This window comes from Gordionus sp. m RMFG-2023, chromosome 4, assembly GCF_954871325.1.
Source record: "Gordionus sp. m RMFG-2023 chromosome 4, tfGorSpeb1-WG-v2, whole genome shotgun sequence".
Lineage (NCBI taxonomy): Eukaryota > Metazoa > Nematomorpha > Gordioida > Chordodea > Parachordodidae > Gordionus > Gordionus sp. m RMFG-2023.
In genome coordinates this window covers 26,387,583-26,410,847 of record NC_088778.1, presented here as the reverse complement: position 1 = coordinate 26,410,847, position 23,265 = coordinate 26,387,583, and the positions used below count along the sequence as shown (strand labels likewise).

General features: G+C 28.5%; 2 protein-coding genes across 2 annotated transcripts; one reads left to right on the top strand and one right to left on the bottom strand.

Moving 5' to 3' along the window:
* Positions 1-11,103, bottom strand: LOC135928363 (DNA-directed RNA polymerase III subunit RPC7-like). The gene is made up of 5 exons (XM_065464818.1): positions 10,828-11,103; positions 10,516-10,726; positions 10,365-10,468; positions 10,150-10,296; positions 1-685 (listed from the first exon to the last, which is right to left on the bottom strand). The coding sequence occupies exons 1-5, from the start codon at positions 10,939-10,941 to the stop codon at positions 599-601; spliced, it is 663 nt and encodes a 220-aa protein (XP_065320890.1). The 5' UTR covers positions 10,942-11,103; the 3' UTR covers positions 1-598.
* Positions 11,104-20,850: 9,747 nt separating this feature from the next.
* On the top strand, positions 20,851-23,073 carry LOC135928769 (uncharacterized). Its single transcript, XM_065465232.1, has one exon. The coding sequence runs from the start codon at positions 20,851-20,853 to the stop codon at positions 23,071-23,073; it is 2,223 nt and encodes a 740-aa protein (XP_065321304.1).
* The last annotated feature ends 192 nt before the right edge of the window (positions 23,074-23,265 follow it).

Sequence of the window (23,265 nt, the reverse complement as noted above, 5' to 3'; positions counted from 1 at the left end):
TTAAAAAAATAGGAATACTATTATCACTGCTTTATAAATATTGCATTACTATTATATACAATAACTAACTTTTTATGATTGTATAATTACGGTTTTATTTGTACGTTTGTGTGGAATTATAGAAATAAAAATATAGAATTATAACAATCTGAATAACTGGAATGTAACATTAAAAGAGTATTAATCAAGAGTCATTGAAAAAATATATTTCAATAATAATGCTTTGAAAGTTGAGGGGGAGGAGGGGGAATGAAATCTAATTTTAAAATATTTAATAAATTTTACAGATGCGATCAAAATTTTGCCTTTCGTGAGGCAATGGTCTGGGTTAAAATATAATCTGAGACTTGGAGTAAAAATTCCGGCTCGCGCCTTCTTTCATTGGTATCAAAGTCGTTAACGTGCAATTTTTCTAGAGTACTTAAAAAATAGAATAAGATAATCATCGCTGCCCATTATTCACCTCATAATTGATTCTTAATTAGAAATATATTAATTAATGAATAAAAAGTGGAGATGAAGCATAAACTAATAGGATTTATTTATCATTACGCTACATAAATAATTTAAAAAAATTCTCAATCCATTTTCTTCTTCTTCAAAACACAGGCCCTTCATCTGAGTCATTTTCATCGTCAAGAAAATTTTCGCCATTGTCAAAATAGGTTTCAGCGTAATCATTTATCTTTATGTGTATTTTTTTTAATGGTAGAATACGATATATATAATTGATATTGTGATTATAGAAGAAAACAAGTCTGGTTTAAAAAATTTTCTTTTATCGAAATATAATATTTGAATAAAGATTAAGTTTCCAATATGATAGTGAGCACCAGGGAACAAAAACTTTAAAATTTTTTGCGGGATTCAATGTAAACACTAGTGATATGCATCGTGCTTAATTTTTCAAGCCCGGTCAGGCTCGAAATTTTTTTAAAAAAGTTTTTCCGGCCCGGCCCGAACCCAAATGTTTTACAAAGTTTTGGCCCAACCCGAATCTGATTTTTTTAAAAAAAATTTACCGGCCCGGCCCGAATTTATTTATATATAGAAATTAATTTTTATAATTACTCAAAATAAAATATATATGTTATATGTAGGGGTGGTACCAATACCAATATAATTTTGGTTTACAATACCAATACCAATATAAACCAATTTATATTTAATGGTATTGCTTTTACAACCAATACCAATACCAATTACCTAAATATATTGGTTTTGATATATTGTTTAAATACAATTATAACCAATACCAATATTAAAAATAACATAATTATTTGGGTTTATCGTGGATAATTATATCGTGATATTTTTTTTACTTTCATTGCAAAAACTGATTACATCTGTTATTTCTTCCAAATACTACTGTATCAATATTTCTGTTATTTATAATTATAGTTTATTTTTATTATGGAAGTAAATTTTTTACATGATATCTATCAATTTTATCTATTTATTTAGGATATTATAATAAATGAAGACCAAATAGAGTTAATAAATATAGATGCTGTTGGTACTAATAATAATAGCGATAAAAAACAAGAAGAATTATCAATATCTAATAAAAGATGAAATTCAGCAAAAATTTGGAAATTTTATACTACTTGTGATAATAAAAAAAAGGCAATTTGTAATAAATGTAAAAAAAAAATATCACTTCCCAATTTTGGAACCTCGGGATTATGGACACATCTTAAATCCATCCACCCAACATTATATAAGAAATGTGAGCAAATAAATATTGGCAGTAAAAAAAATTAAGACAATAAAATCATTTTTACTTAATAATATAAATAATAAAGCTAATTTAAATAATTTAATTATAAACTTTTTCATTCAAAATAATTTAACCTTTTCAATAGTTGAGTATATCACTTTTAAAAATTTAATAGCATATTGTAACCCTTCACTAACATTAGTTTCTAGAAAAACACTAAAAATAGAAATTATGAAACTTTATCATAGTTCTTTATCAATTTAAAATCTGTACTTTCTAACATTACATCTAAATTTTCCTTAACAATGGACATTTGGTCCTATCCAAATAAAATACCCTTTATGGGCATAACAATTCATTATATTGATAATGATTTTAAATTAAATAATCATTTATTAGATTTTATTCCTTTTAAATCAGCACATAATTCTATTAATATTTTTAATATTTTTAATTCTGTATTAAAAGTAAAATTTGAAATTGATTTTTTTTGCATTACATTAGACATGCAAGTAATAATTTTGCATTTCTAAAAATTTTAAAACAAAAAGATAATTTTGCTAATGTGTGCAAATACTTTTGCCATATTATACATTTGGCTGTCATGGCTGCATTGGAACCCTTAAATACAACTTTTAAAAAAATAAGAAATTTTTAAAAAATTTTTAAACTTTCTATATCTAAATTTAATAAACTCGAAAAAATATATCTTGAAAAAAATCCACACTTAAAATTTTCTCACCCAATTTTGGATATACCAACACGTTGGAATTCAACATACCAAATGCTTGAAAGAGCGATATTGCTCAAACCCTATTTGACAACATATACCAATCATTTACAAAATACCAATCAAGAAAATTATATTAATGCCTTAGCCTGGAATAATATAGAAATATACCGAGAATTTCTGGAACCATTTAATTTTGCTACAGAGATGGCCTCATGTGCTAATACTCCAACAATTTCAACAATTATTCCTTTATATTCCAGTATTTTTGAGCATGTGGAGAGTTATAATAATAATCCTAATGATATTTTAAAGACAGCTTCTTTAGCTGCCTTAACAAAACTTAATAAATACTATAATTATAATAAACACCTCTTTATTATTTCAACACTGATTGACCCAAGATTTAAACTATCAAGTCATTTATTAAAGCATAATAATATGGAAACTCAGTCATTTATTAAAGCATAATAATATGGAAACTCTTATTGGATATCTTACTAATGAATACAATATTTATAAAATAAATAATAACAATTCAGCGGAACTTACAAATGAAGCACAAAATAACAAAAAATTATCCTTTTATGACAAAATATCAGGTGAAACCTCATAATAATAACAACTTAGAAATAAGTAAATACGTAGATGAAGCCACAATTTCCAATGATACAAATCCATTAGATTGGTGGAAATTAAATAAAAATAGATATCCAGTATTATCAAAAATTGCCAGAGATTATCTAGCAATTCCGGCCACCTCGTCTAGCTCTGAAAGGGCTTTTTCAGAAGGACGGTATGTTATAACAGACCAACGTTGTTCACTAGATGAGCATACTATGCAAGCTTGCCTGTGCCTAAAAAGTTGGATGCGCATGCAAGATTCTTCTTAAATACATAAAATTATTTTCTCTTCTTATATTAAAATTACATCATTCTTTTGCATTATATTTTGTATAAATAGACAGTTATGTTACATTTTTAGTTTACTTATTTTACTATGTTCTTTGTGATAAATAAAATGGTTCAAAATCAATACGTTTATTATTGTTGATACAAAAAATACATGGTTAAATCAAAATTTTTTATATTCACATCACCTAATAAATTCCTAGTTTAAAAAAAGAATTTGTATTCAGTAAAATTTTGAGAGTTGGTTCTTAGCCCTGATTTTATGGTATCATGATTTTTTTCCCCATCTTTATTTAAAATTAGAAATTAAGGGTTTTATAATCACTATTTCTATTCTTTTAATTAGTAATTTGAATTTAAACCAATACCAATAGTTACCAATATAAACCAATACCAATAGCAATACCAATACAAGAAATAGAAAATATTGTTTAAACCAATACCAATATTTTAGACCCAATACCAATACAATATTTTGTTAATATTGGGTTTTTACTATTGGTTCCCAGCCCTACCACCTAGTGGAATTCAGGCATATTAGATACCTACCCAACTTTCTACAAGATTTTTCAAAAAATTTTCAATATAAAAAGGAAAAACTGATGTTTAATGTTTAAAATGATTAGATGAAAAATCAATATAAAACTCGGCTCAACATTTAATAATGAATAAATTTAAATAAAATAAAATTTTATTTTCATTAACAAATATTATTAATATTTAAAAAATAATAATATTTATATATTAAATTTAAAGGAGCGGTGGAGCGGCGCTCTTCCTCTCCAGCCTTAAAAGGAGCTACTCCCGCTCCTCATTTTTAAAAAGGAGGGGCGCTCAAGCTGTTTTTGAGAAAATGTAGCAACTCTGCTATTATGCTTTAATAAGTGACTTGATAGTTTAAACCTTGGGTCAATCATTGTTGAAATAATATATAGGTGTTTATTAAAATTATAGTATTTATTAAGTTTTGTCAAGGCAGCTAATGAAGCTGTCTTTAAAATAGCATTAAGATTATTATTATAACTCTCAACGTGCTCAAAAATACTGGAATATAAAGGAATGATTGTTGAAACTGATGGAGTATTAGCACATGAGGCCATCTCTGTAGCAAAATTAAATGGTTCTAAAAATTCTCGGTATATTTCAATATTATTCAAAGCTAAGGCACTAATATAATATTCTTCATTAGTATTTTGTTGATGATTGGTATATATAGTGAGATAAGGTTTGAGCAATATAGCCCTTTCGAGCATTTGGTACGTTGAATTCCAACGTGTTGGTATATCCAAAATAGGGTGAGGAAATTTTAAATTTGGATTTTTTTCAAGATATATTTTTTAAAGTTTATTAAATTTAGATATAGAAAGTTTAAAAAATTTCTTATTTTTTTTAAAGTTGGATTTAGAGGTTCCAATGCAGCCATGACAGACAAATGGATAATATGGCAAAAACATTTGCACACATTATCAAAATTGTCTTTTAGTTTTAAAATTTTTAAAAATGCTAAATTATTACTAGCATTATCTAATATAATACAAAAAAAAATCAATTTCAAATTTTACTTTTAATACAGAATTAAAAATATTATAAAAATTAATACCATTATGTGCTGATTTAAAAGGAATAAAATCTAATAAATGATTAATTAATTTAAAATCATTATCAATATAATGAATGGTTATGCCCATAAAGGGTATTTTATTTGGAGAGGACCAAATGTCCATTGTTAAAGAAAATTTAGAAGTAATTTTAGAAAGTACAGATTTTAAATTGATAAAAGAACTATGGATAATGTTTCATAATTTCTTTTTTAAGTGTTTTTCTAGAAATTAATGTTAATGAGGGGTTGCAAAAGCTTATTAAATTTTTAAATGACTCATTTTCAACCATTGAAAAGGCTAAATTATTTTGAATAAAAAAGTCCATAATTAAATTATTTAAATTAGCTTTATTATTTACATTATTAATTAAAAATGATTTTATGGTGTTAATTTTTTTGTTCACATTTCTTATATAAAGTTGTGTGGATGGATTTAAGATGTGTCCATAATCCTGAGGTTCCAAAATTGGGAATAGATAATTTTTTTTACATTTATCACAAATAGCCTTTTTTTTGTTATCACAACTAGTATAAAATTCAGATTTTTGCTGTATTTCGTCTTTTATTAGATATCGTTGATTCTTCTTGTTCATTATCGCTATTATTATTAGTATCAATATCATTATCTATATTTATTAACTCGATTTTATTTTCATTCATTATAATATCCTAAATGAATATAGATAAAATTGATAGATATCATATAGAAAACTTACTTCCATAATAAAAATAAACTATAATTATAAATAACACCAATATTGATATCACAGGAATATTTGGAAGAAATAACAGATGTAATATGTTTATGAATGAAAGTAAAAAAATATACCACGATATAATTATCCACGATAAAACCAAATAATTTTATGTATTTTTCTATTTTAAATTTTTAATATTGGTATTGGTTAAAATTGTATTTAAACAATATTTCAAAACCAATATATTTAGGTAATTGGTATTGGTTGTAAAAACAATACCAATATTTAATTATATATTGGTTTATATTGGTATTGGTATTGTAAACCAATATTATATTGGTATTGGTCCCATCCCTACTAGGTGGAATTCGTATTATGAGTCTATGGTTTTGCTAGATAAAATATTAGATGAAAAACAAAAGGACCTTGATGAGTTGTGTGATAACCATGGGCTTATACGTTTTAACTCCCAAGAACGTAAATTTATTAAAAAAGAGTATAGTCAAGTAAATATTAATATAATCGTTATCTTAGTGAAATAAATAAATTTTAGGTTATGAAGCATATGAAAAAAGCTCTAAAAATCCTTGAAGGGGAGCTTCATATGGACATGGGTTTCCTAAGTCCAACCATTTCTAAATTTATTTCAAAATTAAACGAATTAACAGATTTAGAGTTTTGCCAACCTCTTGTAAAGTCTCTTATAAGCGGTATTAATAAAAGGTTTATAATAAAAAATAAATTATATCTATTTAAATAACTTTATTGCAGATTTTCAAATATTTATAATGATGATAATATCATTGCAGCGATTGTCCATCCTGCATTCAAATTGAATTGGGAATGGATAAAAAATCCAAAAAATATGGAACTAAAAGGCAGATTAATTAATTTTTTAAGGAAACAAATACCCGACGGAAAAATAGCTACTACTAGTTCACGGGAACCTTGCAATGATTTGGAAGATTTCTTTGAATTCCATGAAATTGATCACCATGAAGATAATATATTGGATAGATATTTTTTAAATAATGATAGCAAAATTACTATTTTTGAACAATTCCCTGAATTAAAAAATATTTATATAAAATACAATACCCCGCTTCCCTCTAGTGCTCCTGTGGAGCGCCTATTTAGTATTGTAAAACAGATCTTAGGGGAGGGGCGTGAGTGTTTGTTAGATTCTAATTTAGAAAATTTATTACTTTTAAAAGCTAATAAAAGATTATAAATATTTTGATATATCATATAATATAAATAAAACGTTTTGATAAAAAAATATGATTTTGTTTCATGTACCTTCTAAAAAAATGAAAATCAAAGGAGCGGTTATGGAGCAGCACTCCATTAGTTGGAGCGGGAGCGCTCCTTTTAATATGTAGTAGCGGGAGCGGGAGCTCGCTCCTTTTGAGAAGGTAGGAGCGGTAGCGGGAGTTCGCTACTTTTAAAAAGGAGCGTTAACAACTCTGCATAATAGTATAAAAACTCTTATTGGATGTCTAACCAATGAATATAATATTTATAAAACAAATAATTACAATTCAGCTGAACCTACAAATGAAACACAAAATAACAAAAAATTATCCTTTTTTGACAAAATATATCAGGTTAAACCTAGTCACAACAATAATAACTTAGAAATAAGCAAATATGTGGATGAAGCCACAATTTGTAATGATACAAATACATTAGACTGGTGGAAATTAAATAAAAATAGATATCCAATATTATCAAAAATTGCCAGAGATTATCTTGCAATTCCAGCTTCTTCATCTAGCTCTGAAAGGGCTTTTTCAGAAGGAAGGTATCTTATAACAGATCAACGTTGTTCACTAGATGAGCATACTATCCAAGCTTGCCTGTGCTTAAAAAGTTGGATGCGAATGAAGGATTCTTCTTAGATACATAAATTTTTTTCTTTATATTACAATCTTTTGCACTATATTTTATATAAATAGACAATTATGTTACATTTTTAGTGTATTCATTTTGCTATATTCTTTGTGCTAAATAAAAAGTTTCAAAATATACGTTTATTATTTGATTGGTTTGTTGATTTCAAAAATATATAGTTTCAAAAAACAATTTGGATTTAGTAAAATTTTGGGAGTTGGTTCTTAGCCCTGTTTTTATGGTAATGCTTCATGATTTTTTTTTCCATGTTTATTTAAAACTAGAAATTAAGAGTTTTATAATCACTATTTCTATTCTTTTAATTAGTAATTTGAATTTAAACCAATACCAATATAAACCAATACCAATAGCAATACCAATACAAGAAATAGAAAATATTGTTTAAACCAATACCAATATTTTAGACCCAATACCAATACAATATTTTGTTTATATTGGGTTTTTAATATTGGTTCCCAGCCCTACTATAGAGTGGCACTCCTTACTTGGAGTGGGAGCTAACTCTTTTTATAAAACTTAATAGCGGGAGCTAGCTCATTTTGAGAAGGCAGGGGAGGGAGCTAGCTACTTCTAAAAAAGGAGCCTCAACAACTGACATTCTTATTTTAAAAAATAATATTTAAAGTAAGCTGGGGTATTCAGATTTTTTTTAACCTCATGATAAAATGATTTTGTTCTTTTGAATGATTATGATCTTATAACAGAGCACAAATAATTGGCAGCTTTTAATGTTACAAACTCTGGTTCCTACATAATACCACTCTGATTAAAAAATTGTTACAATTTCATCATTAAAATCTTTGGAATAATTTTGCATTATTTTCAATTTAAGGCTCACAGATATATTTTTTATTCCGTAAGCATGAAAGATTAGACATTTTGTAAATGTGCCCCCATTACTATTCATGGCAGTTATAGTAATTCCCTTTTGGAGGTGAAAGTTTCTCTAATCCCCCATTTTATCTGCCCATTAAATATTTTAATATTGACTTTAAGCCTCCTGCTTTAATTAAAAACAAAAATTGAAAAATATGAATGGTCATTATGATGCATTTTCTAATGAAAATGATAATAACAATATTATAGAGGAGCCAGGGTTAATGGAATTAGAGGATGCAAAAGATATATTTAAGAACAAAATCTTCATTTAAAAATTAAAAAAACCCCAGCTCAATTTGAATATTATTTTTTAAATTCTATGGCTAGGAGAAAAGAGAGAAAAAAAGGCATAAATATAATATTAGTTAACTTCGTATATATATATTTTTGTCATAACTCCCATTTCCACCCATTTTTAGGTCTATTTGCAAATTCTTGCTATAATTAATATTCTTATAGACTTAATGGCTTTTTTCAATATAAAGACCTTACCAAAAACGGGTTTACTAGGCCTAAAATTCTACACTTTAAAATGGAAAATGTGGTTGCCATTGGCTAAATGTTTTATAACATTTTTATTCAATTCCATTTAATATTTGTTAAGGAATTAAAATTGAGATACTTATTGTAATGAAGGCATGATGATGATATATATATTATCTGAGCCTGAATTATCAAGTATTCTGACTATAAAATAATTAGACATAAACAACATAAACATAAAACATAATAGAGTAAAATAGATCCAAGTTAGAAAGGATAATTGTTAAAAAATATTTGAAGGAAGGATTGTAATCTTTTATTAAAAAAATTCAGAATATTTTAAATTTATAATTTCTTTAAATAAAATTTTTTAATTTTTTGTAATTGATTGAATATAAAAAAGAATCCATTCTTCAAAAGAATGTTTACACTAAAATTTGTCTAAAATATTATTTATGAACATGTTCTTTGAATGCATCCATATACAGTATGCAGATATTTAATATTGGGACAGGATCAATATTTAGCATTTATAAAAAATATACAGATCAGGCCAATATTCATACAAACCCTATCCAATACTTTTTATTGTTTTTGGTTATATTATAATTGTATTTATAATTAATATATTTTATTTTACCATAATCATAATAATAATTAATTTATAAAAGGAAACAAAATTAAATTTATTTTGTAATGTATAAAAAAAATCAAATTATTTTAGAAGATTACAAATTTTATTATTTTTTTTGTTATATCTGCAACTAGAAAATAATTTTAAAATATTTAACGAGTGACATTAATTAGTGGTTTATTATCCAAGCTTGGATATTTTGCCCAGTTGGCTGAAAAATTTGGGCGTCATTGTCAAAATTTAGAAGCATAAGTAAAAAATATTTTGGCTAAGATCCTGATAACTGTTTTTAAAAATAGGCTAAATTGAGCCAAACAGCATTATATTCAGACATAAACATCACCTATATTTTATGAGATAATAACCTTTTGAGAATAAAAAGCCAAATCATTTAATAATTTTTAAAATCTTATTTTGAATAGATAATATTAAGTTTATGGCATTTATTCAAATATTTTTGATAAACAAAATAAATTTAAATATCAGATTTGCATCAGTTTGTAATATAGGAAATATTGAATTAGTGAAAAATTTAGGTATTGGTCTAATTTATAATATAGATAAAATGAATTAAGTAACTTCTTCTTCATCCTCAGTTTCAATTAAACTAGCATTTTCTTCTTTACCATCTTCAATATCATCATTTGTTTTCTCAGGATTTTGAGGGTCATTAGAATAAGGAATGGAATCTTTATGGGCTAATTTTTCTTCAACTGATTGAAGTTTCTAAGTGAGTTATAAATTGTATATTTTTAATACACTAAGATAATATGACCAATTAAAATAAGAAATACTTTAAGTTTTTCATCTATGTTCAGTTTCTCAATTCTTAATTTTTTTAAATCCCTGTTGATCTTAAGTGGTTTAGGTCTTAACTCAGCTGGTAAATAATTCCAATCTTTAAAAAAATATAATAAAATTGATTCTGTCATATAAATTTGTTACCAAAATGATCTTCTGCATATTGGAATATATCTAGGGGTTTTATTTTATATTTATCAGTATATCGTGCAATATCAAATGATTTCTTCTTTATATCTTCAAAACTTTTATGGAAAGGAGATTCTTGCATATTTTTAAGTATTTCTTCTTTTATATCTAATAATTCTCTCATAGAATCATTTATATCTAATTTTAATGGCTGATGATCTAGAGGCTATAATAAAATCAAAGTATTTGAAATTTCGTCATATAATATATGTAAAGCTTAAAAATAGAATATAATGCCTATTGTTAAAGAATTAAATAGTAATATACTGGATATAGAGGCGGCGGAGCTTCAACATTAAATTGTGTTGGAAATTCATTTCGGTTCAAGCCTAAATTACTAGATATTTGACTTATCGAACCTTTACCCCTGCCTCGCGACATTGTGAATATATGAAATATATTTCAGTTATATTAAAATCAGATGACAGCTAGTAAATTTAATGAAGATATTTTTTATTTTTTCTGCAGTGGATACGCCCTCTGAGTACCTACTTAATTGTGGGATGTCTCACCAGTGTATGATAGGATAGGATAGGTAATGTAATTAAGACTATGCCAAAATTTCAAAAAAATAATTTATAATGTAGAAAACTAAAATAAATAGTTGATCCGGTGCCTTCCTACAACTAAGCTCTCAACTTCCTGAACCAAAAAAAGAACAATATATATAAGTTCAGAAAATTTTGTGATGATCATATTTTCATACCAATCATACCATATTTGATAAACTCGCCCTACTAGATGCGTAGCTAGATTAGTGCCTTAGGTTCTAAAGCACCCTCCATTTAAATGAGCATCAATTTTTAAAATAAATACGCATACAATGTTTTAGAAATAAGCGCCCAATTTTTAAATTTAATCCCATTTAAACAAATCGATATTTTATTTTAATACATTTCATACAAACTTTTAGGGTTTTTTAAAATAAATATTATATTCGTTTTGGTCTTAAATCATTTTATCGCTATAATCTCTTTCATTTCGATTTAAGCAAAAAACCAAATTACTAAAGATTAAATAATATTTTATGAAAAATATGGTATATCCAAAATTTTCTCTTTTTTAGCTAACACTATCCAAAATTACCTTTTTTTTGCTCAACATTCCAAAAGTATCTTTTTTAGCTAACATTTTAAAAATATCTTTATTTTTTTAGTAAACATTATCTAAAATTACCTTGTTTTTTTAGCTAATATTATCAAAATTACATTTGGTATTAAAAAAATTCGAAATTTTGAGGGGGCGCGAGCCCCTGCGCTTCCCCCTAGTGACCTTACTATTCTAAAAATTATTAGATATCTGCTATGCATAAGCAACTCTAATGCATAGAACAGAGGACGTTGAGTTTGTTTAAATCAAGGAATTCAAACCTTAATTGTAGCCAGACCTTCGAACCCTGATATAGTAAGCCAAAACCCCGAATCACGAATTTTTTTAAATTTAGGGTTCAGGGTTCAAGATTTTTTTAAAAATTTCTATTTCTTTATTTATTTATTTTTTAATGAAAATGTATTAAAATATCATCAATTTGTAAAATAATAAAATTAATTAAAACATAATTGTTTTATTTTTATTTTCAATATTAAAAATATTTTTTGTGAAATCTTTTTCTGTGGAATCGTTCTTTATTTTAATTTTTGTATCGGTTTATTTCAGCTTAAAAAAGAGATGATAATTTATTTTGACTATTTTTTTTTGTTAAGAAATAAAAAAAAATAATTTAATATATTATAAAATTTTATCGAAAGAGAGTGAATGACTCGTTTTTTGAAATAGAAAAATAAAATATGGTTAAAACATATCTTCGAAATTTTTAAAACTTTACCCTTCAGATTTTCCACAAAACTTTCTCTTAAAAAAAACTTTAAACAAAACATATTGCGTAAAAATAAACGTGTAAAAAAAATTCTGATTATTTTATTTTATACTATTTGATTTTTTTCATTTTCCCTGTCACCATAAAAATTTTATTTATTGATAATAATTTTTTTTAAAAAATAAAAATGACATGTATAAAAACGAATGGATTTTATGTAAATTTGAAACTTTCCTGAACACCGAACCATGAGCCCACCTGAACCCGAACATGGTTCTGAGAATTTTCACTGAATCTAAACCTTACCCTTATTTTGTAGAAAGGGAGTTCACAGCCCTGTTTTAAATTCAATATAAATATGCATTAATTATTTGCTCATTTTTGAATTTATAAAAAGTTGTACTCATTTTACAATTAATCTGATATTCATTTTTGAATTAGTCTCACACCAATTCTAAAAAAAATGTAAAATCAAAGAAAATTTTTGATAAGAAAATCTAAAATAAAGGTTTATTGGTTATGAGATAGTAAAGCACTTAATTAGATTCTCTATTTATGTTATATATTATTTTTGAAAGAGAGTGAAGCATTTAATTATATTCTATAATATTTATGTTATATATTAATTTTGAATGAATATATGTACAAAACTAATTATTGTAAGAAATATAATTCGTGGACATGAACCAGACTGTAGGACATAAAAGCGGCTTGTTCTGCCAATGGGAGGTATGAGGCAAATACATCTACGCCTGGTCATTCTTCAAACGCTTAGGCTCCCAAATCGGCACACTCTCTGAAAAACCTTAAGAAGAGTGGTTTTTCCCTGATAAAGGATCGCCATAGCAATTTTAGCCAATTGCATTAGCTTTAATGGAACGAAAAATTTTTTCATTCTTATATTCAGATAGTTTTTTTAAAAATTAATTATTTCCAGTCTTTGCACATAAAATTAAAAAGAATTGCCAAAATGCAAGTTTATATAAAAATTTAAAATTGAAATACACTTTCATAAATAATATGCTCAATCATTTAAAGGAAAACATTTTTTGAGGATTTAAAAATGACCGAAATAGATCCTTGAGTCAGTATTTACTATTATTATTAATTATAATGTGGGGAAATTCCATTTTAAAATAAATACTTTAACTTATTTTAATATTAATGGATTTTAAATATTTTTTTAGTTAATGGGGGAGTTTGAGTTACAGTTGTAACAGATTTATCTTGCATTCACAATTAGCACGAAGTCTTGGCGAAGCATATAAAATATGTTAATTAATTTTACATTATTTTTGTATACTTCGCATCGAATTCGTGCTAACTGTAAAGCAGGGTTAGGCTGTGTCCTGGTTCTTCTTATTTTTCAAACAGCTGGCTGTTTAGTCGACTATATAAATTCGACTAAACTAAAAAGTAAGAGAGAAAAAAAACAAAATAATAAAAATAAAACAAAGGAACGAAAAAAATAAAATGCCATTAAACACTTAAAATAAACTATAATAGAGTTTCCTATTTCAAAAGCTGCAGCAATAAATATTATAAATAAGTTCAACCAGGACAGAGCCTTATAGTTGATATTGTTTATCAAATTATAATTTGTTAATTATTAGTATATTGTATTTATATTATAAATCAGGATTTGGAACCAACCTAAGCTTATTTTCTGAAACATTTAAAATGTTATTCTGGGTTGTTTTCCGATTTCCGGTTTCAAATCCTAACTTCGACTTTGATAATAGAGTAAATATTTTTCTCCACTAATGAAATCATAGTTTATTGGAAAAATATATACCTAATATAACTGTGGTTCTGAATATAGAGTTTTGTTATATCAAAATAAACAAAGTTTTATAAGCAAATTTATACAAATTTCCCTTGGTATACGATTGTGAATAAGCGATCAATTTGGCAGTCCTTTTTGATTTTCTTGCAGAACCAAAGTAACCTTGTCATGTCTTTGTGTGTAATCTTTAAGTTTATATCAATTGTATAAATAATTTTTTTTAAAACAAATAGAGGTGACAGGGGAAAAGTAGATCTTCATAAATACCTTTATAAAATTTGAAAATATTACTGAAAAATATTGCTACTCAAACGGTACTGACTAAATAATGTATTTAAGGTGTATAATTTATTTCTTAACAATCATTTTGATATTTCAAGTAAAATAAAAGCACAAACCAAGTAAGGGGTACACAGGATTATATAAGAAATATTATCGTTACTAATAAATATTATACATGATTACCGAAATAACCGAAAATCAAAATTTTTATATTGTATAAAAATTGTATTTTTTTGGTATAACTAATCATTACATACTCTGGTCGGGTTTTTTCCCATTCTTCATTCATGATAAAAGTTGTTATAAAGAAATACTCAAGATGATCTTATGATATTAAACTCACACCAGGCATAAAGGAGGGTAAAACTTTTATTTGATATATTATACATGATGCTTGCTTTTAATAGCCGAATTCAGGAGCTATACCTTTAAAAATAGGAAAGGAATATTTGCATCATTTATACCCGTATAAATCGAATAATTCCTTATTCGTATTTTGTACTATTATGCAAATAGTTAAAAATATTGTGAATAATTGGAATATTTACGAAAAATTTTATAATTATTCGAACGAATAATATTGGCGTTCTATTTGTATTTTCGAATCAAATAATTGTGTTATTTATATTCGTAAAATACGATTCGAATCCAATGAATAATTCGTTTTAAGTATACCCCAGAGCCCAGACGCAATTAATTAAACATTTATCTTTACATTTTCGAGATAATATAACATATTTTTCAAGTATAAAATTTTTAATGAGTTGACACAGGGTAAGTATATTTTTATCAACAGATATACATTATAAAATTGAATTATTTTGATTAACTAGATTTAAAATTAATAGGATTAGGACTGATAGGTCCCTGTTCGCTAAGCTCCGATATCCGCTATATAATTTTAAAATTGATCAATTAAATACTTTTATATTCCCGGTTCTTTAAAAAAATGATATCTTTTATTTCCACCAATTCTGAATCAATCTTCTCCTATGGCTTTAATTGTTGTTTGATTCGATGATTTTTTATGCTTTCCGGAATTTTTAATTTTTTTTACAATTATTTTGGTTGCCATTGGGCGATTCCTTTTTCAAAGGTAAAATAAAAATATGAGCAGTTTATTCAAATATTTTCTCAGCCCGAATTTTTCTAATCATACTTCTTTTTTTTGGTTTGGTCTGGGTTCCGGGGACAGACCTATAGGTCTCCTGTAATAGCTAAATTTAATGAGGCGTAAAGGAAGAACTCATTTATAATAAGTAAATAAAATTATATTACAAACTTTTTCCTTTATTAGATCCTCGAGTTTGAGCCCTAATTCTCAATAATTAGTAATCTTATCCTCAAAATTGTTGAATCATAAAATTTAAAAAAAAATTACCTATCTAAGGATATTTAACAAAAAAAATGCAATTCTTCACTAATTCTATTTATGTCGCTGCAAAACCCATGTCCTTATACCTAGTCTGTAATGTATCAATGAGCGTCTTTCAACTGGCTTAGGCTTTTCGTTATCTTCAATGATTATTACTATCAAGACTCATACCATAATATGGAAAATAATTTATGTTTGCAGAGTTGCAAAGCAAGGCCTCTGGGGTGGAAGGTGCGTATGACGCCAAAGAGTCTTTGAAATTATGGGGGGTTCCTCTTTTTTGCTAATTATTTAATTATTTTTATTTAATAGAGAGTTTAGAATAGAGTAAGGGGTTAGGTAATAAGGTCAGTGGCTTAGAGGGACTTATAGCAGCGTACCAAACCATAATAAATAAAATTACACTACTTTTAAATTCATATATATATTATTTAAATTTGACCTCGAAATAAATAAAATTTAAGGAATTTTCAAATACCTTTATAATTTATAATTACTTTTAAATTTTTTTAAAAAAAAAATTAGTAAATAAATAATTTCTAAATTTTTTTTTTCAAATATATAAAATTTTTTTCAAAAATCGAATCAATCGATTAATTTATTATTTATTAAAATGCTAATCGGCGTCTTATAAATAGAAAATAATTATTTTAAGTAGGGATTGGATTTTTATGTTTAAAAGTTTTCGCATAGAATAACTTTAAATAAGTAGAAATGAATCTCAAATAACGCTTAAGTGCTCCTTTGATTGTAGGATCCCCAAAAATATTAATGTAGACCCCCACCATTGGATTAGAATATTTGAGCAAATTTACGAAGCCTTCCGCAGATTTTAGCCTATTTGATACTCTGTCGTAAATCTTTTTATTTTTAGAAAAAAGCATAAGACCGACATGAGGAAAATTTAATGCTAGCAACATCGCAGTTTGAGTGAATATCATGCCTGAATATTTCCCGTTTTTAAGTTTCATTAATTTTCCTTTTAACTGCAGGCCTCTATTCAATAAATATTTGCCTTTAACTCCGACCGAGCTCTTTAAAAATTGATTACCAATTTTTGACCCGGGTATATTCTTTAAATGGGAAGCAAAATCATTGGCCGATAAATTTTTGCCAATGGAGCTAATTTCTGGGTTAAGCGAAAATTTGCTATTCGTTGAAAAAACGGAGGGTGTTTTAGATAAAATCGATGCCGTGTCAGGCAATGGATTAAATTTGCTGAGAGAAATAGTGGATACATTAATGGGCACTACAATTTTCGAGGGGTTTATATTAGAACTAAGGCTAAGATCAAATAATTTTTTACCAGGCCCCATCACTGTATTCAAGGTAGATGATGTTTTTTCTTTCATATCTTTGACCAAACTTAATTTTGTAAAGGAACTTCCAATAGTCTTTGAAGGTATCGTGTTGGTTGAGATGATGGGTTCATTAGTAGAGAGTGTCATATTAGGCGAAACGGATGGAATGTTTATATTATTGGGGCTTACATTGGAAATTTTTTTAGTATTCCCTGTGACAGCATTTGTAATGGAAATTATTTTTGCTTTCACGCCAGTGATTGCCCCTACCCTTGTAAAGGTGTTTCCAAATACTTTTAGCAATAGAACTGCATTTCCGCCGAGCGTTAAAGCCATGGGAACCATATTCATCATTGTAGTAACCGGAACATCATATTTATTTTTCCAGTCCGACGTGTTGACGTGCGTCATATTTCTGGGATTTGCTATAAACATCATATTTTTGCAGCTTATATTATTACCCCTTCCACCCATGGTCATATTGTTAGTGAAGGCAAGAGGGCGGGTTCCGTTCATGTCGCAAACGCCAACAATTTCTACTATGAAAAGGTACGGAGCGGCTAAGAATGCGCTAAGAAGAGTCACTCCCGTATTACCATAAACGATGGACTTGCCTGTGATGTATTTTGATGAAATCGTTGGAATAACAATTGCGGACCCGCGCTCTATAACGGCGATGGCGGTCACCCAATTTGTAGAATACCCCGAGAACCGATCTAAGGCACCGTTAATTTTATACACTAGAATAGCCTTTAGCTTAGAGCCGAAGCCTCTTGTAGCGGTATTGGTAGCCGAGGGTAAGAATGACAAATTTACACAGGATAAAACGCTCAAGAACATCAGAAAATAAGTATGGATATAATGTTTTAGTGAATTATCATTACCTTTTTTGAGCTTTTTTATACCTAAACGACCGATAATGTAAACTATGTTTCCTACGATGGCCAGGATAATAAGAATAGGAGATACAAGTCTGAAAAAAATATTTTTTACAGTTTCAAGGTTCATTTCCTATGTTCTTCTTATACTTTAATGGTTCAAAGATTGATTTAAAATTTTTTTTACAAATTAAAATTAATTTGTTTCCATTTTTTTTCGGTTAAGAAATATTTTAGCCTTTGTTTAATTTTTTTAACCAAGTATATTATATATTAAAATTTAAAATTATTTCATTTTTTTTTGAAATAAAGGTTAATATTTTATAAATATAATTAATGCAAAATTCTTTTACTGTTATATTAAGTAAGAACAAATAAGATATTGGGCCAATATGGCATTATGTTTCGAAAATTGTCGCATTACGAAATTGCAATGTCTTCATCAGAGAAAAATTTGGTGGCAACCTTATTCACGCTACCTCCTTTTTACTGGCTACACCAATATTATTCCCTTTAAAGATATGGGGAGGAAGGCACCTACCTATCCCACTCAAAAGCATCAAATTATCTATGGAAGTTATTTTTAAACTCTTAACTAATCTATATATTTTATGCAAATAAACCCTTTTCATTCTATATTTAAACCTGTTAATATATAAAGTGGTAGATTCAGAAAGTGTCATATTAAAAATCTAAAACTGGCAGATGAAGTTTTGATCCTAAGCAACATGTATAATTAAGTTGATAAACTTTTGATTGGGGTGAGAATTCTTTTTTTGGCGATACCAACACCCTTAATGCCGAGTATCGGGTTCTATGCAACAGATATCTGACAGGGATTTTAAAAAATTTACACAAATAACACGTACAATAAGTTGTCTATATTATTTTAATTCATTTAAAAAAAAAATCTTTTATATGTAATTATAAAGTGCTTATGATTTTATACTCCCATGGCTAAAATTATTTCCATTGGTTATTTACACAGATTTTTTTTTAAATATTATAGAAATCACTATCTTAAATGTTATCATTCATGGCAGCCAAAAAGAGGCATATCGTCGAACTTGGTAACTAACACAAGAAATGTCAGATTCCTTTTCTTTATTTGAACATTTATTTAAGCTTCTCTCATGCCATTTAATACTGTGTTGCCATACCCTGTTAATACTTTAGTAGTTCGGAATTTGGGACAGTCAAATTTTTGTTCGCATTTTTTCTCTAATCAATGAGTGTCTTAGGCACCTGTATCAAAATTGATTAATAAGTCATTCACTATAACTAGCATGTTGGCTCTCTTATGTCACATACTGATTAATCGTCTGCTATCACAAGGAAGATTCCTTTACTTTATTTTAACCATTTATTTACTAAGGCCTATAGTAATGTGTTGTATCCCATTAGTTCAGTAGTTCGGAATTCGGGACAACCAATTTTTTGTTCACATTTTTTACTCTAATCCATGAGACACCTGTTTAAAATTGATTAATTTAATACGCCATTAACATTAATAAGTATGTTGCCTCTCTATGCCGTATACTGATTTTATCGTCGAACTTGGTTAACTTCCACAATGAATATCAGATTCCTTTACTTTATTTGAACATTTATTTATGTTTTTCCTAAGGCCTATAGTAATGTGTTACCATATTCTATTATTACTTTAGTAGTTCGGAACGGGACAACCAATTTTTCGTTCACATTTTTTTTTCTCTAATCCATGAGGCTTGGACACCTGTATTAAAATTGATTAATTTAATACACCACACTTTAATGAGTATGTTGGCTCTCTTATGCCGCCATATATTCTTATTTTAAATGAAATATATAGAATACCTGTCCATAACACTATAATTCGTTCAAGAACCAAAATGACTTATAATAAGATACATAATGTGTTATCATCGGGCACTAAATACTCGTCATTTAAAGCATTTATAAAAATTCACTAGTTTATTAAAACCTAATTGCTAATTTAGAATAACTTTCTTCTAACCCATTCTCCTCACATTTGGGTATCTGTAAAAAATCTGCTACCTTACCCTTTTTCATAATGATCTTTTACTTTTATTCTAGTTCCATTTCCTTGATTTGTCTCATAGTTGAACTCCTAGTATTTTCATCTGTTTGATTATTTTTCCGATCTTTCAAAATTATGTAATATAGTACCTAAACAACCATCAGTCCTTGATCATATTCATACCATGCTGCAATAATGTCCTTGGATTATTCTCTCCTAGCAATAACCAAGCTTTTAGCTCTTTATTCACAATCAGCTGTTTATAATTCTCCTGAATTCTTATCATCATTAATGAATTTATTCAAAATAATCAATAATAACCTCATCATTCAAAATTGTTGCTGGCCTATAGTTATTGTATGAGTCAAATTAATTTTTTCTACTACATGAATACTTAATTTACCATCCCCTGTATGTCATCGTCACAAATCTGTCCCTCTTGTCAAAAAACAGTACATATTAGGAAAAATGGATGCTTACAAGTCCATGGTCCTCCTTCACTCAGATGCTCACACTCTGGCCACGATCCTTTTTCCCTTACCAATACTTTGATTATCCCCCCAGAAAATTCTGTTCCACTTCACCACAATCCAAATTCCAGCTTCTCAGATATTTTTCTTGATCATCCCAAACCAAATATTATTTCAAGGATCCCCAAAGGTGCTAGATTGTCTGATGCTAAATCTTTTGCTGACTGCCTATTTTCTCTCTTGCAAACTTTAGTAATGAGCAAGAATGGCTAAAATTCCTATATTTTGGATATAATACTTTCAGAGTGCCTGACAAAAATTCACCTAAATCCCTCACTCAGCAAATCAAAGATGCTGCTTCGATGAAGACCCCCCATCTTCATGAAAACAAAATCTCACAGTCAGTCTTAAACAAAAGAAGATTCTCACGAATAGAGTTGAAGGCCAATTTGATCTGCAAGAAAATTGACAACCTCAATATTAAAGGAGCACTCAGATTGGTGTCCACACATGACTCTTTAGCTGAGCCATCCATGTCCACCTATTTAAAGTTATGTCAAAAACACCCCTTAGCCAACATCATCCCTATTTCTCCTCAACCTCACTCCACTTGCGCTTCTCTTTTTACTTCTGAAGAAGTGAGGGAAGCCATTCTCTCCTTTCATCGCGATTCCGCTCATGGGCTCGATGGCATACGCCCCATTTTTCTCCAGGACATCACTTCCCCCTCTACATGCTCACAAACATCCGTTCTCCCCAAATTAACAAACTTCTGCAACAAAATTTTAAACGGTGAGGTTCCAAATTTCGTTTCACCTATCCTCTTTGGTGCCAGGCTAATTGCACTTCAAAAACCTAATAATGATATCAGACCCATTGCTATGGGTTCTACCTTTCGCCGATTAGTAGCCAAGATGATATCATCTCGAATTAAGCATGATGCTTCACGTCTCCTAAGTCCCTTCCAACTTGGTGTAGGAATCTCTGGTGGCTGTGAAGCTGTTGTACATTTGTCCAGATTATATCTTGAAAATTTACCTTCTAATGAATCCTTGATAAAAATTGACTTCTCTAATGCTTACAACACACTCTCCCGGAACTCCTTTTTGAGTTCCTCAAGTAATCTTTTTCCCAGTTACACTAAGTTTTTTTATTCGTGTTATCAACAGCCCTCCACTCTTCTGTTTGATACCTTTAAAATCCCTTCCGTCGAGGACATTCAGCAGGGAGACCCCCTAGGTTCCCTATTCTTTTGTTTAGGTATTAATGACATCATTAAATCCATTAATTCGGTCTGCTCATTATCCTTGCATTCCTGGTACATTGATGATGGTATCCTCGGAGGATCCAATGTTGAAGTCAATAAAGCTGTGAACATCATCAAGGAGGCCGGATCAGCTATAGGACTCTCCATTAATCCAGAGAAACCAGAATTTATCCCTATCAATACAATCGAACCTAATACTAACAAATTCAAACTAACGACTCTTGACGGTCTCTATCATCTGGGAGCCCCTGTTGGTGGTAACTCTGCTATTTCTTTCTTTCTTCAGTCCACTTTAGATACTTTATTAGAGCTGGCAGATTTATTTTCCCTTCTTCCTTCTCATAAAGCCTTTTTCCTGGTGAAATTTTTTTTCAATATTCCCCGTATTCTTTACGCACTTCGCTCAACTGCCATATTTAAATTCCCAATTCTACTTGGAGTTTATGATAATGGGATCAAAATCCTTATCGAAAACATTCTAAATCTTAAATTCGATGAAATTGCTTGGACACAAGCTTCTTTACCCACAAAGATGGGAGGTCTGGGCCTCAGATCTCCATCCGATCTCACCTTAACGGCCTTTATATCCAGTTGCCTACTAACTAAAAACATAATAAATCCCAAATCTTTAAAACCCAACTCTTCTTTTAATGATGTAATCATCGAATGGAGGACACGAATTTATGCGGATCACCCTCTTCCTGAATCTAATAAGCAGAAGGACTGGGATAGGCCTATTATTGCACTCTGCGTTGAATCACTCCTTTCCAGAATGCAATTATCTGACCGTCCCTTATTCTCTTCTTTGCTTAATGGTTCAGGCCATGTTCTCGAGGCCATTCCGTCTATTAATCTACAATTACAACTAAATAAAAACGAGCTCACACATGCAAACGGTATCCGTTTAAATTGCCTTATTACCCAACCCCACATATGTTCAGGTTGCGGCTCCACAGTTTTGGGCAATGGAAGACATAGTATTCATTGTCGCTCATGTAAAGGTCGAATTGTAAGACATAATCTATGCAATTCGATCATTCTTAGAGCTCTCAGATCTGCTCAAATCCCCTCCACTCTTGAACCATCCGGTCTTTACAGATCTGATGAAAAACGGCCTGACGGTATTTCGCAAATTCCTTGGAAGCGCGGTCAATCCCTGGTCTGGGACTATTCTTGTATTGATCCACTCGCTCCATCAAATCAAACAGTCAATATACTCGAGAAAAAGGAGACACTCAAAATAGCGAAATATTCCGAAATCTCTCAAGAATATATTTTCATCCCCATTATTTCCACTACCCTTACCACTTTTGGGTAATATGTCTTATCCTTTTTCAAGGAACTCGGCTCCCACATTCGTCAACTAACCGGTGAACCCCGCGAGGGCTTCTTCTTAAGGCAAAGGCTCTCCATCGCTATACACAAGGCTAATTATATTAGCTTCATAGGCAGTCTCTCCCCACAAGATTATCCTTCCTAACCTCAATATATTTTTTTTAATTTTTTTTAA